This window comes from Argopecten irradians, chromosome 1 (genome assembly GCF_041381155.1).
Source record: "Argopecten irradians isolate NY chromosome 1, Ai_NY, whole genome shotgun sequence".
Taxonomy (NCBI): domain Eukaryota; kingdom Metazoa; phylum Mollusca; class Bivalvia; order Pectinida; family Pectinidae; genus Argopecten; species Argopecten irradians.
Genome location: NC_091134.1, coordinates 36,621,382 through 36,637,709, shown reverse-complemented (window position 1 = coordinate 36,637,709; position 16,328 = coordinate 36,621,382). Strand labels below are relative to the sequence as shown.

The window sequence follows — 16,328 nt, the reverse complement described above, 5'->3', positions numbered from 1 at the left end:
TCACACGCGAATGTGATGGTTGACTGTGGTCGTAAGCTTGACAGAATCCACAAAGTTGGCCTTGATGAATAATTGACCAAATCAATCGGTATCTCATTATGACATATGTTTTACTTGGTCGTTTATACGATGAAATAAGGCAATGGATGACTCGCATTAGCAACCCCCACAAACGACGACTCACATCGAGTTTTGGCTGTATAAAGTATGACAATAAGGTTCTTCATTGATATATATGAAACAAAATGTGACCTACTTTTTTTATTTTTTATTTTTTTTTTATTTTTGAAAACGCTCGATATATCTATAAGCTTTTAGCATTGTTTCTAATGTCGGTAACATTGCCATCAGATCATAAAAGATAACCATAGTTCACAAGAAAACGTCAAGAGAAGCTGTCACAGCATTGTACATCAAGCTTATGTAGGTACCTGCTCCTTTTCCTCTTCAGAGAGGGAGGAAAAGTGTTCCATCAACAGATGAAAGTACGCCTCACCTCGTATTATACTCTATATCACAGACATTAAAGATGTATTACTATAAGCGATATGTTATAAGTTATCATTAGCTGAGGTGTCCTCGATCATAAAAAATACATGTTCTGCAAATATTTAAATTTAAGCGGTAATACAATTTAAGCGTATTTAATGATGTTGCTAATGCAGCTATAATTGTGAGTCTGTGAGTTCATCAAGGCACCAATTCAAATGCGCCAAAATAACCACGTTAACATTATACGAAAAAGTCAGTAAAATATCTTTTTTTCATTCTTTTATTTACTCCTCTCACACTCATACTAATATATTTAATTCAACATAATATATAATATTTCCATAATTATAATTAAGTCATATATTTTTAATCACTCTCATTCTACATTCTCTCATTCTATTACAATCGCACTCCATTTTCTGATATCGTAATCATTTTTCCAATGTCCCATCCAATCCCAAAATGTTTGCTGTTCTGATTAAATTAATTTTAGTGTGTCTGAATATAACATTTTCATCATAATCAATGTTTCGATAGTCAACAATATGTTTTTTTTTGTTTTCTAAATCCACAATTTTGTTGTCATTGATAGTATTTCAACTTTAGGATATGAATAAAATAGATTAGTTAAGGTTTCCTAATTAATTTTACAGAATTTATATAGGCCGTTTGATTTACTCATTTGTTTAAGTTTATGTTCTGTGCTGATTATTCCTTGTATAAGTTTCCATGGACAATCCTTACATTTTTTTATCTGCTATTGAACATTTGATTGGTTGCCAAATAAGTTCCCAATTTATATTCTTGTTATTAAAGCAGTGTTCTCATTTATTCATTTGTTTAGTTTTTGAGTTATTGCCATTTAAAATGTGCTTAAAAACTTTTGAGGGCCTAGTGTGTTTATAATTCTCTCATTGCATATAAGACGTAGATCATCAGTAATCTTAGTTATTTCTTGGGCATCAATGTTTGTTGATTAATTTATTCTGTAATGCTTCTGAGGTAAGAAATCTACTGTACTATTCCATACATGTTTGATTTTAGGTATTCCACTCTTACATCATTGTTCAAAGAAAAGTGGTTTGTGATTAAATAATATTTTGCTATTGCCAAAAAGATTCATATTCAATATGCCTTGCCGGATGTGATTAGAGCGTTTTTGGATAATAAACTGCCATTGAATTAAAGATGCTCCACCGCCGACAAATGGTCTTTTTTCACTATCAAAAACAAAAGCATGTGATTTTGTATTTTTCTTCAGTTACAAAAGTTACTTACTTTACACCATTACCACCATGAAAACGTTTGAGTTTCTAATTTTTCTTCAAGTTAAAAATATAAAAAAAATAATTAATTGCATCCCGAAAAAAATTCCGTAGCACTATATCATATATGGAATGAAATACTGATTGCGCATATACCTAAGGCAAAATAAATTATTCTATATTATTTTTTGTGTTAATTAGGCATATATATATACGATTAAACACCAATTATTTACGTGTTCATATAACCCTTTTGTGATGCTGCATTTGCAAAGAAAGTAATCAATGTTGAACGTTTGATCATAAGTTTGGAGCCAATATTTTCCTATTCCATGCCTCTGTTTCACTATGGATAAGCTTAAATATCAATTGAACTTTTTTTTATTTTATCAATAACGTCTATATCCAACATATCCAGTCCACCTTGATTTCTTGACTGATAACATATCTGTTTAGTTACATTATGAATTTGCTATTTAAAAGGAATTCATAAATCAAATCGTTTATTTGAATTTTGAAGTTTTTTGGAATGGTCTTTTGAGATTATTCACAGTTTACCTGGAAACAAATCAAAGATCTAATTATGATAAATTTACATTCAAGCGTAAGCTTTCTTTTTTTCCGTTGTGTTATTATATCTCGAATTTTTAAAAGTTTACTTTCCCATACCTGTTCTTCATTGATATTTAATCCAGGATATACACCGAGTGCCTTGGTGTTGTCTTTCACCCATGAAATTTATCTAAAGTTTAGAGGCCTCTTTTTCAAAATACCTATACATAATCCTTCTGTTTTTCTAAGTTTTGCCCCCCCCCCCCAATATTCATTTGCCTTGTATATTCAATCACGTCGTATTATATCTTCTATGTTTCGCCCTCTGATAAACACTTTCTGATCACTATGAATCATTTTAGGAAGTAACGGTTTGATTCTTTCCGATAAAACTTTTGTAATAATTCTATAATCAGATGTTAGTAGATTGAATGATCACCAATTAGCTAAGTTTTCTCGCTCACCCTTATATATCCATTAAAGTAATGACACTTCTTTACTGTAATGTTGACATTTCATTATTGGAAAAAAATCATCATTTAATTGAAAAATGCACAATTTATAGTATTCCAGTAAATTTGGTAGAACTCTGCCAAGATGCCTTCGATTCCTGGTGATTTATTAATCTTTAGGTCACCCGAGACGAAGTCTCAAGTAACCTATTCTAATCGCCTTTTGTCCGTCGTCATGCGCCGTGCGTCGAAGAAAACAACGTCTTATAAAATTCAACTTGTTTTTTAAGTATAATGTTGATATCGTTGCAATAGGTACCATCTTGGCATTTGATTGTTTTCAAGTTTTATTAGTCCCATGAACCTTTTCTAAGCTGAAAAATAACTAGACGATCGTTCGACTTGTTCATACCATTTTAATCTAGACCACACCCTATATTTATTTATCATAATATCTATATACTTCTCCCTGCAAGTTGGATAACTCTTGTTCGTTTACAGTATTTCCATCATCTTTTTTGTATCATTTCGTTTATCTTTTTCTCTTGAGTTTCAATGTGTGTTTTTGGTTTGTTGGGGAGCTTACTATGATTGCACAAGTCTTTATTTTTTTAATCTCCCATTATTCTTTCTTACTACTGAACTGATTGATGGTGGTTTTCCATGTGGCCCAGTATGTATTAAAACTTTTATTAAAAAGTTTAGATTTAATAGTTTCTACATTTATTTTCCAGTATCCTGGCCCAATTGCAATGTCAGTGGGATTGAATTCTACAAAAGGATTAGCTTAATGGTCATTATTAATAAAAGTGCAGTGCAGTGAACGAAACCTGGGATATATCCGAATTTAATTATTTACTTGTAAAGAAATCATCTATTCCTGACCGTTTTTCACGCCTTTAAAATGTAAAACCTTTTTCGTTTTGGTTTCTTCTTCGCATAAAATCTGTGAAATGTTTATGAAATGACCTTGCAATACATACATATAGATAGAGCGCTAATGGTACATTGTATATATAATGTGTTGCGTACAAATGGCGGCTTAAATAAAAAACGAAAAAGGCAAAGAAAGGCTTATACTTAATTGCAAAGTTAGCTACTAATAGCCTTCCACCACTTAGTGTGTTCTAGAGTTTAGGCCGGGCATATCTTCATCGAGGACGTTGGCTTTTCTACACAGCATGTTCTAACTCATTTTTTTAAACAACTGCATACATTGATTAAGCGTAAAATTCAACATGTCAATAGGTTAAATAACTTAAAGCCTTACGGCTCATGAGCACATCCTTGTGAAAATCAAACAACAGCAACACGTGTATGGGAGGGACCTACATGTAGCAATATGTGTAACAAGTGATAACTAGATTAACAAAAACTGAACAGATATTTCTATTCTCGGAAGATCAGATTTCGCTTAAAACGTGGTCAATGTATATCCCTGAACTTCCTACCAAGAAATACAGTGAAACGAAATATGCAAAATATTCACGAAAAATAACCTGAATGACTATTATCACTGTTAGAAATAGACAAAGCACGAACGTTCTCCCCACAAGTATGTATTAAGTCTACATCAATGAAGTCGATCCCTAGTTTTTAGTTTACTTTCCAATTATCTATCTTTAGCATGAGAGCACTGTCATAACAGGTAAACCTTGCAATTAGGCCAGCGTATACAGTAAATCTCAATACGATTATAACTACTAAATATAGGTATGAGAAGTGCCATATAGTCTAATATATGAATGGACCTAATTATCGAGATATTCAACCCATTCATTTGGGTAAGCCATGATAGTTGAAGAAAAGCGTAGGATATATGGCATGCTATGTTAAATTCCGTGTATAAATGGATGTTTCCGTGTATAAATGGATGTAATCTAATCAGATCAAGTAAGCTGTAAATTGATCAGCTAATCTTACTATCTAAAATGAAACAAATCAAAAGATTTTTTCTTACACCGTTGCTTAAAAGTAAGATGAAATAGTGTCCTAAAAATTATAAATCTATTGAGTAATTTTTAATAATCTACTGAAAAGCATATTTACAATTTCTTCCATTAAGCATTGTCATTAGTCTACGAGTTCCAAATTAAAACTTAATTAGCGTTTTCATGCTGTAGAGAAAAAAACCCCTTTCCAAAGCATTCATGTACGAAGAGAGTTTATCAAATAAACAAAGCAACTGTCCAATAGATTTGAGGATGAAGTCGGTAATAGGATTGGATTTCTAATCGATAACGTCTTTCAGAACTTAATGACTAAATCTTTCAAAGGACAGGTGGATGAAACTTTACGAGAATTAATTCATCTCCCATCACCTTGTTGGCTGCTTGGCATTTTATTTTGAAGGATGCATTTATTCCAATGAATATTAGTAACAAAAATATGTTTAGGTGAAATATTAGACATTTTAAAACGAGATATAAGCTGATATCAGTTCCTGACTATGAGGCTGAAAATCTGAAGGCAGCATTCATGTTTATTGTGATTAAATATTCCCTGTGTAATTCAGATTAACGAATTTGGCTATGATTTTAAAACTGAAATTACGGTGTTGGACAGAAGTATAACATGTACTTTGCAATTCTTTTTTAATCATTGTTCGACCAAACTTTCCATCCTTTTACATATACTACCTTACATATCCGCATATCGGTGATTCTTTCCGATTACCTTTCTTCAATTTCCGATAGGTCGTTAAAAATCGATGTCATTTATTTCGGCCTATCTAACTGTTATATTGTAAATATGTTTTTTTTTTATTAAAGTGTTGAGCGAATGACAATAAATGAGCCAGTTAATTACATAATACGCACGTGTTTGAGCGCGTGTTGATTTTATGCAATCCTTCTTCGCCGTTAATACATGATTTGCATGCATTTACCACATGATCTAGCCAAAATAAAATATCCCTCCTCAAATAAAAGACCTGTTGAAATTGTAAGATTTTGGATTTACATGTATCGAAGATGCTTATTCATTTTCGAATAGTTTATTGTTAAATTTCATGAAAATAAAAATTGAAAAACAAGTCGAGCCTGTAATAGCCACCGCCGATGCTCTTGAACTTCCATATATATGTAGTACTCTGTTTCTAGAATGTCATTTTAAAGAACCGTCGACGTTTATTATGTATTGTGTTTATCAGGAGTATTAAATACTTATTCTTATAATATCATATACATATATTATACTGAACATTAAATTATATGCTGCAAGTTACCACTTCATCCAACCATACTTTTCGTTACCACGAAAGAACACCTGAAACTGTTGGAAATGTTTACAATACAATGAACTCTTATGTTAATTAAGATCTTCAATGGACAACCCTTTGTTTTGACACCAGAAAGGTGTTGCTATTTAAAACGAGAAAAATACTAGATAGTTGATAACACATATAATGATACCTCTCAGTTATAGAACCCTTACAGAATTGGGCAATGATTGACAGTAACGTGAACGAATGTTGTTCGTCTCTTTCTGTTGTTATCAGAAATACTTTAGCTGGCTGGATTCATTGATTCTAGGGAACTTAATTCTTTAGTAGATTTCGGTAAACCTGTGTTTATCGATGTATGTAGCAATTATAAGACTATAAGTTTAGTTTAACTTTTCGGGGTAAATATACGTTTCCCGTCAAGTTTATTATTTCCCTGACAGCTTAAAGCCGTAACAAACCAATGTAAACCAAGCTGCCACCGATCGTCTTCCATGTTTATATGTCGCTACAGCTGTCTAGCTGTCTTTTTTTCCCTGCATGATATATATATATATCTACCTTTCATGTTGGGATGAGTCTTGGCAAATCGATAGATAATTAATAAAGAAGTGATTGTCCTCGGGCAGTCGGACAGCGACTAGCATACGGCATAACGCAGCAAACATCCCTGATTGATCACCACGGTAATGATCACAGTTGGTGTAGGTCGATAAGAAAAACAGGCTAAAAATAGATAAATATTGCTGAAAAAATTCTTGGAAATTTATATTTTATGTTACACAATGTGACATAATGATAAGAAAAACGGAGATGTTTGTCATATAATGAAAGCATCATTTGCTGTTCTATTATTATTTTTTCTTTTATTTTTTATCTATATTTCTTTGTAGGTCGGGAGACGAAGATGAAAGGAGTTTAAAAAGAAACTGGGACTGTCAAGCATCCCCGATATTCCAGTGTTATTATCACTGTTATATCCACCCCATGTACTATGTCATGGCGGCTCTCTCTGTGTCAACACATGAGCAGATAGTTTGATCCTTTGATGACATATCAGATGAATGAAATAACAGTACACTGCAGTTGATTGTTTGACTTTGAAGTCGGGGTGACTTTCTCTAGTCTTCAACGGGGGATCAGTGTTGTTCTCGTGAACTCTCTTTAGTTTTTCTATGAATTGGTTCAGGGGTGGATATAACGACAATGATAGTAACCCCTGAAATACCGAGGAATGCTGCAAAGATGATTGTAATATATGCATTGTGATATTCCTCCATGGCATATGCCTGTCTTTAAAACCATCATCCGGAGGAGGTGGTTGATTAAATAATAACTTCCCGTTTTGTTTCCCTCCTGAGCGTGGTCGTTCATATTTGGATGTTGTATGCTACAAGTTTCGTCTAATGCGAAAGCAACAAAACATGCTGACATCCGTTTTTAATTTGACAACTGACTTTTTCTACCACTTACTTTTCTGGAACCACGGATTGTGACCATTCCGTTTACTTTTTTAATCCTTCTAATTTAATTTCCAATTAATCTTCAATGCATGTAACGTTAACATTTCTAACCGAACCTAAAAGAACGTTTTGGGTCTGATCAAAAAAGAAGATGGTCGGCAGTTGGCTGTTGATTATTGGCTATCTAGTCTGATTTTGAAATTGAAAAGAGGCTAAAAAGCTTTGATTGAAATAGACAAGATGCTAAAGAGCTTTACCAACCATCTGACCTTTTTAAAAGACGAAAAACGTGAAACTTCTAGTAATTAACAATCAAAATGTTTCCCATTGTAGATATGTTTAGCTGAAGGTACATATGTACTATTGAAATTGTTGCAGCTTGGTCACGTCAAGAACAATAGTGTTTCAACGTGCCCATCTAACGTTGTATTCAGGAATCGGACAAAACAACTAATAAAAAGTAGTACTTATAGAAAGCATTTAAAGTAAATTAGCTTTTTGGGGTCCCGCTCTTCTGTCTCTAGCAGTTTGTCCACCTTCATCATAAAAGTTTGTTCTACGTTCAACTTTGTTGTTATCTATGGAGTTTTAATGAGGAATATTATTTCAAAAGAAAATTTTGGGGTCCAGTTTTATCTAGAGTACATTAAATTGTTTTTTTCCTGCCTTAGTAAATAATTCATACGAGATTTAGTGGATGCTACAATAACATTTTTAAAAGTTTTACACAAGTTGGACGACGAACAAAGAATTACAGATAAAGGTCAATAGCATACATGTATAGACTCTTTGGATCAGGTGACCGTATAAAATGATAGAAAGTCACGATATATTGATATAATAATAATGATGATAATTGATAACATGGTTATTGATAAGCGTGCGATAAAAATATGTTATTTTCTAGAATAAATGGTTGAAATGACTACCGATCAAATATCATTTTACACTAGTACAGACAAACTTCAGACTGCTATAAAGTATATGAAGATCAAGTACATTACATAAAAGCATTTCTGGTAGGCGTCAAGTCATTCCCTTTTGTGTACTTTTACTTAAGGTGTTGAGATTAACTGTTACCTACGAAATACATCCGCGCCGTTTACGTTTGCTATACCAAATCATGTCCGGTTTATCACAACTACTCTACCTGTTATTTGACATGTGCTAATTAGGCAAATAACTGTCAGGAATATCTGTGAAATACATGTACCTAGTATGTTTCTTACGTTACTAACTGTTACTGATATTCGTAACAAACCTGTTAATTAACCGAATCACTGGCTCTTAGATGTATATGTACTTTTATCTGTGAAAACTTTCACAGTATGTGCATGATCTTCCTTACTGTAGATTGGCATCAGTTGAGGCTTTCAAGGTATCAATTTTACGAGACGCTAATTTTCAAGTGTTTCCTCATATATTTTTTGGTGGATTTTTTTTAAATTTTTTTTTTCGCTTTCGTATTCCCGATTTTCATAGAAAAAAATATGTTCTATGAAGATTTTATTACAACTTGAGTGTAGTTGACATATGAGCAAGATGCTTGCCAAGTGCCGACTAGACCAACTCTAAAGAGGGTTTCTATTTTTGGGCCCACCTAACATACAATATAGCTAATCGATTATTTTCCTGGCATATTAGCAAAAATATTATTTTCGTTGTCTCCCTTTTCTGGATCTGATCCTGAGAGAATCATTTGATCGTAAGCAATATCACATTGTATTCCGATTGTCATTTCAGGTCTTTACTATATTTAAACAATTTTAACCCTGTAATATAAGGTACATTGCACTTGATTTCACTTTACTTATTTCGTAGCAATGCAATGAGTCAGTCACATCATGCTGTTGAGGTTTAAGCCCCGTTTAAACTTGTGATTTTTGTATGCCTATATATCACTTATTTTGTGTACTTGAACATATAACTAAGTTGAAATATCGTGTCTATACATCCGTCCTAAACTTAGATATTACTGGAGACTCGTAGATTGTTATGTTTTTAAATTTTGTCAAAATATGCGAAACACTGTACATTTTTGTTGCAAGTCAACTTGGGTTTAACAAATATGTCGGTCACCAAATAACCATGCCATTATGTTTATTAGTGTTTATAGCATGTAGTAGGAGCGATGGTTTGACCGGATTCGACTTTGCATTGGTATACACATCTAGTCCTTTTTTACCTTGTAAGGAAAATGGCGGCTGTAGATTATATAATGCAAATATAGTATATAGGAAGGCATTTCAAGCATCTCAAATACGTCTATTATATATTTTAGGCCCACTAAACATGAAACAAAGAGTAGTTTTAAGAAGTAGTTTTAAGAAGAAAAAAATTAACTGCTGTATTTGCGCAAAACATGCAGATTTGTTGAAATGCATTTAAACTCTTTAATAAAACTTTTTTTCTGAATTTTTTTTATTCCCATTATGTTCAGATGACATTATAACAATGAATATGTACATTGGTATCATTTGGGACGTCTCATATATGCCATATTTGGTATCAATTGAGACTCCACATATACGCCATATTTGGTATCAATTGACTCTACATCTACAGCCTCCATTTTCCAGACAAGGTCAAAAAGGACTCGATGTGTATGCTTATATAAGTCGAATCCAAACAAACCAGCGCTCCTACTGCATGTAATAACCAGTTATAAACCACTAGTAAAGATTATGGCATATATATTTGGTGACAGAAATATGTACTGAACCGTTTTGACTTTAACGGGGTCTTTAACCTTAATCTGAGGAGTTCAGAAGAAATTTAATGCAAGGTGTAAAGAGAATATTCCCGCTTTCGGTTTACTCATATTATCGCTGTGTAATGGTTGTGAAATAAAAAGTCTCCTAAGACAAACTTATTTCCTTGGCGATCGTATGGGTACTCGAAGAAATCTCGGTAGAATTGTCAGTACCACTCTGTCGTTGCACCCGGATCACAGCGTTATACCAATTGTTTAAATTGTTCCGGATTACAACTGCGTTTTTGTCGTTGCTAACCAGTCTTTGTTTTGTTTTTTCAGATGCAATAGAATGTCTACTGAGAATCATCACTATAGCAACAATGTAGCACGTCCGACCAAAGCACTTCCTTCGTCTTCATCCGCAAATTTTGTCGCAGCTGGTACATCCAGTACTGCAGCTTCTTCGTTGTTTTCTCAAAAGTTACACCCAAAAATACAAAAGTCGAATTCACTGAAAGATCTCTTCTTCAAGAAAAGTCCGTCAGACGCCAAACCGGTTACTCCTTCTACGCAGTCTAGAACAAAGATAGCGAGCCTCGTTCAGAAACATCTGCTGCCTCTTAATATCATCAGCAGCCTCAAAGCCAATAGGAGAAACCTTCACGGAGGGTCATCTACTCAAAATCTTGTTAAGGAGAGTAGCGAATCTACAGGTGAAAAGAAAGGAACCTTCACAGCAGTTCAGTATTTGTCCATACCCGACTTTACAACAGATAAATCGAACTCACAAGTGAAGGTATTTAATAAAACTGACATCTTATTCACAACGTCTTTTACGCATTCTGCAGACAAGACGAACGATAGTGATCCCGTTGATACACAAGTGGAAAAGTCTGCTACTAAACCGCGGCTAACGCGCAGTAAGAGTAGAAGTGCTCAGAGCTTACACAGGATCCCACAGCTAGGCGCCATTAAACAGGTCCTCACGCGGAGTTTTTCGGACGTGCCACCGAACTCTAGACTTGCTCAGGTTCACAACAGCAGCACAAGTTTGTCAGAACACCTCCAGTCCAGAATGTACAGGAACGAACACGTGTGTCAATTGTTAGATCATCTGTTTATAGGGAGTGTTGAGGCGGCCTATAATGAGCCACTGCTCTGTCGGCTCAAAATCGACTGTATGCTTGATATTAGTAACTGTGCTGCCTCGGACGTGCCGTCATCAAAGAAACTTCATTGTCCTTGTATATGTGCCGATGGAAACCAGCATTTTCGATCAAGACTCATAATTCAGCTGGAAGATAAAGACACGGAGGATATCGAGGCATACTTCTCTGAAATTAACAAATTCATAGTGGCAGCAAGACAGCGTGGAAAGCGCGTGCTCGTATATAGCTACCACGGCAAGTCACGTGCGGCCGCAGCTGCCATCCAGTATATGATGAGCCAGGAGAACCTTCTTCTACGACAAGCTTTCAATATAGTGAAGAATCAACGTCCTTGTATAGATATTATACCGGCCTTTATGACCAAATTGGAAGCTTTGGAGAGAAAGCTTTTCCCGGACGCAAAGCCGTCAATTTCTTTCGGTAATGAGTATCTGAACATAGCAGATCCACAAGCCATTCGTTGTGCTTGGGTAGATTGTGCCGATATCTGAACTTTGATCTTTACCCACTGTCAGATGGTGCTCATTAAACAATGACGTAGAGTGAGGTTTTTTCCCATAAGTACATGTATATGCCAACTCATTGTTAGCCACAATTTATCAATAATCCGTCGATGTCGGGAGAGTGAATCCTGTTGTTATCTTGCCTTATTTGTACTAGACTCAGTGTTTGACAATCGTGCCATCCGAGCCAACATACGGTAATACGTCTTTATCCTTCTATTGTGTAATGGACGATATGACATATGATAAGCCACTAATGTCTCTCGTTGCCAGTCATAGATTTTCGCAGAATTTAGTTTTGTTTGGCTGGAATATCTCATAAAGCTTGAGGAGTATGAATGTATCGCAGGTTGTCATGGTTACCAAATAAAATACAATTTTTGTATATATAATTGGTGATCATAATTGGACCTATTTTCAAAAATGAAATGGTATTTGGTTGCCATGGTAGCAAATGATGGGTATATACGTTGTGTGGTATAAGTTAGCCATGGACTTCCAATTATTGTTTACCCGTGCGTTTCATGATGGCGGCATCGATATGAAAAATACCTTTCGAATATAACTGTGTTAACAATAAAATGAATATAAAAGAAATACCTAAATGATTTAGGCATACATTGAAATAAATAATCCCATATAATTTCATCGGACATGAATACTCTCGGTCTTGTTCTCAGCAAAGAAAACATTTCGATGACAAATAAAAAAAATTCTTGGCTTCGCCGTCTTAGATACAAGTGGCACGCTTCTGAAAACGAACCACTTGCACCTATATACAATGTAGGTCTGCTGGTACGGCGCGTTCCATTTGAAATACAGCAGCTGGTTCGTATCGATACCATTGGTACGAATCTGCAAATGGAACGCGTTACATCTCTTTGACCACTGTTGTCATTATTTTCGTTTCATTAAAGGGTGTAGATTCGTGGCGCTTTGATGGCCTTACCTTGATGGCATTAAGAACACAAATGCCTGCAAAATATTGTTTGACTCTGATATAGGACTTTGATGTCAACGGCAGTGCAGACAAGATGAGTAAGATAATGTAGACTGGATTAACTGCCTTAGTACCAATTCTCTCCGCAAGGCTACGCTCATAAATACTATTTTCGGAGCGAAGCCTAGCGGAGAGTAGAAAAACTACGGCAGGCAAGTCAGTCTATAAGATAATGTAACAAAGCATACGCGCGCTTAGATAAAGTTACATTTGCAAGAAATAATAATTTAGTTGGTTGCAATTACGTATTTATCTATAACAATATAAAGGTTAAAGACTCACTACATTTCTGAAACGAATTTTAATTTTTTTAATGGGAATGTAAAACGAGATTGATCAGTTTTTAGAGTTGCAAAAGTTTTAAGCCTACTGTTTACACTACTAGCATCATCACCTTCTTAAAAATGGTGATTAATAGAATTAAATGTTAATTTTCCTAACGCGGGTTGCCTTATGCTTCCCGTCGTCGTCCTAATTACCGCTCGTTAATTTATTGTAACTGCGCCAGACGGCAAAAAAGCGAAAGGAATTTTCACCGTTAACATAGATTATAGGGGGAATCTTACATTTGTTTGGTGTTGCAATCATCGATATAAATGTTTTGATAGTATATTTGTTTTTAAGAAACTTAATTGTTCTGTTTCGGAAAGGTAATGGGCCTTTAAAATTACGACTGTAAATATATATATATTTTCTCGATGTATATTAGTAGTAAGTACATGCCACAGGGACCTGGCACACCTTTTTTAAACTAACAGTATATATATATATTATAGATACTATATTATAATGTATGTATATTATTGGTTAAAAATTTCCGTGCCAGGTCCCTATGGTACATGCACTTACATTTTATACAAATGTATATAGATCCCGACGTACTCATATTTACGTATCATAAATATGCCTCTTTAACGATAAATGTAAGTAAATACATATATTTAGCAATCTTTCTGTATTCTGTACACAGTTCAAAGTTTAAAAGTATGACAAATGTATCTTTCATTAATGTGTCCTTGTCCAAAGTTCTGGTATACAGTATGTTACACAAGGTGAACTATTTTATTGACTGAATAGGGATGCAGTTATTTTCAGATGAATTTCTCATGATTAAACAGTTTAACAATAGACTATATGAAATATTGTTGTTATATGTTATTTCTATTGAACCATGTTAGATAAATATTTACAATAATGGATAGGTGTAATTGTTTACAATGAAAATTTACATATATTGATATTCTTTCAAAAAGCATGAAATATAGAGCGTTAATTATATCAACCGTGCTAATACTATTGTCCGGGTTCTCACTGTGGCATCTGGAACGTTTTGAGTGTAGATAGCGTTACTTTTCATCCGTTTTAGTATAAATAATTATATTGTATTTTTTTTATGAGAATCCGCAGATTGTTATCAGGGTTTTCAAGTTATTTGAAAAGCTTGAAATGTGTATTTTCACTTTTGTTAACTAGACTGTAATATTAATATAATGACAATTGAGAAACAAAACCACTAAAGTTTTGATGAATTGTCCAAATGCATGAATAATATAGCAAAACTAGCGTGCGTACGATACATTATTTATTTCAATACATATATAGCAAGAATCGACTAATCTCACCTCTCTCTTTATGTTAGGAACTTCGAAATTCAGATGTGGGAATATGACTGGAATCCAGATCCAATCCAGAAAAAAAAATATATTACTAAGATAAGAGATATACTCGCTCTATCAGTAAACATTTACTCTCAGATACCATCATATTTGTCAAAGTGCGCAGAAATTAAGGTTTTGAGACTATAAGATGGTTTTCCAACCGGATCTAAACCATCACATAATCTGCACTTGATGGGTCAAAGCTCGAGTAATGCTAGTTCGTCTAGAACCGAGCTTGCCATATTAACCAAATCCAGAAGTTTCTACAACGAGCAGCAAGACTTAACTCAGCTCAGACCATCGGCATGGTCATGTTTCGGGAAGATCCCAATTGCAAACCCTACAAAGTCGACAAAGAAATCCAGATTGATATACTGTTACAAGATCGTCTATGGTCTTAACGCACTTGTGCCATTACTCGTATGAATGGACATTTTCATCTTTAAAATTAAGGTAAAAGCGGCACTATTACACTTCATCAAATGTCAATAACTGAGGCCTTGATGAATACCGATGTAAGTTTTTAACTACTTCAATGTTTAATCGAACTAGCAGAACATATTTGATAACGATTAATGACACATCAGAAAACACTTACTAATGAAAGTAAAGCATTTATATTGTCTGCAAGAACATTTAAGAAAACACTAATTCGGTAGGTATTGCTTAAACAAGGCACATTCTTTAAGAAAATATATCAATGATACCACATTTTAGTGATATGTGGTGTACCAGCTACAGCTTCCCTCGTATGTGACGAATCCGTAGACCTTCCATCCTACTTGGTATACACATTCCACAGATTCTTCTTCGTGTGTATTGCGGATGGTATTAGGGGTTTGGTGAGACTATGCCGTGTGCTCCGTATATTTTCTGAATGGTCCCGTGAGTAAATGGAATTACTTCTGGCTATTTTATGTGGTTCTTCTCCTTGGGAATTTCCTTACTTGCCTTATCAAGGACGCAATTGGCGATATCCACATCGTGAAACGTAGTATTCTCTTTTTCTGGTGATTTATCCTTGTGGTCGGCTACAACGGTGCGTTCTTTCTGACTGTTCATAACAATACGGACGACATCCAACTTAAATGGTAATTTAAAAGACGAGGTATCCGTGTTTTCTCACGATAAACGGTAAAAACCAAAACTTTCCAAAAATATCATCATGTTATGAAATCAAGAGCCATCGAAGGAAGATTTAACTTAAATAAGATTGGGTACGATACGATAAGATTTAACTTAAATAAGATTGGGTACAAAATGTACGATAAGAGGCTGTCAATGCAATTTTAAAAGTTCTACGATGTCATGTGTCTGAAGCTGGCTTTCACGCAACACATTCTATCGTGATCTTAGCGATCACAAATACTGTACGTTACAGATCTAGGAGTATATTAGCAAACAATACGATGATTATATCACAACAGTTGGCATAATTTTGGTCAGAAACTTTACCTGATGTTTAGGTTTCCTAGTGGACCAAGAGCGTCTGTTACGGACATGGATACATTATTGGCGCCCATAAATACTGTCGGGAGAAAATGTCTATGTGATTTTTTTATTTTCGTTTTTTGCTCTGGTCATGCTCTCATGGTGAATTCTTTTAACTTTTGTGTTGAGTCGGCGTTTGATTTCTCATAACTTTTTATCCTGCATGAATCATTGGTGTCAACAATGTTCGTCATATTTCCCTATCTCTTGGTAAAATTATGATTTCGTCAGCATTTACGGTTAATTTTCTTCATTTCGATCGGTAACGTTTGAAAAGTGTGTGTTTTGTCATTTCAAATACTTTCTTCCATATAGTTTCATGTGGGTGTTCATCGAACATTGACGTCTTGAAACTTAAAGCCAGT

General features: G+C 34.4%; 1 protein-coding gene across 2 annotated transcripts in view; it reads left to right on the top strand.

Annotated features, from left to right (window-relative positions):
- LOC138326306 (uncharacterized) overlaps nucleotides 1-13,948 on the top strand; it is a 64,714-nt gene extending 50,766 nt beyond the window's left edge. Inside the window, exon 2 of one of the 2 annotated variants that reach the window (XM_069272434.1) lies at nucleotides 10,482-13,948. In XM_069272434.1, coding sequence (XP_069128535.1) covers nucleotides 10,492-11,802 — 1,311 coding nt within the window. In that variant the 5' untranslated portion in view covers nucleotides 10,482-10,491 and the 3' untranslated portion in view covers nucleotides 11,803-13,948. Of the gene's footprint in view, nucleotides 1-6,877 lie in introns of both variants that reach the window. The other variant, XM_069272426.1, reaches the window with a different exon arrangement.
- Nucleotides 13,949-16,328: the final 2,380 nt, after the last annotated feature.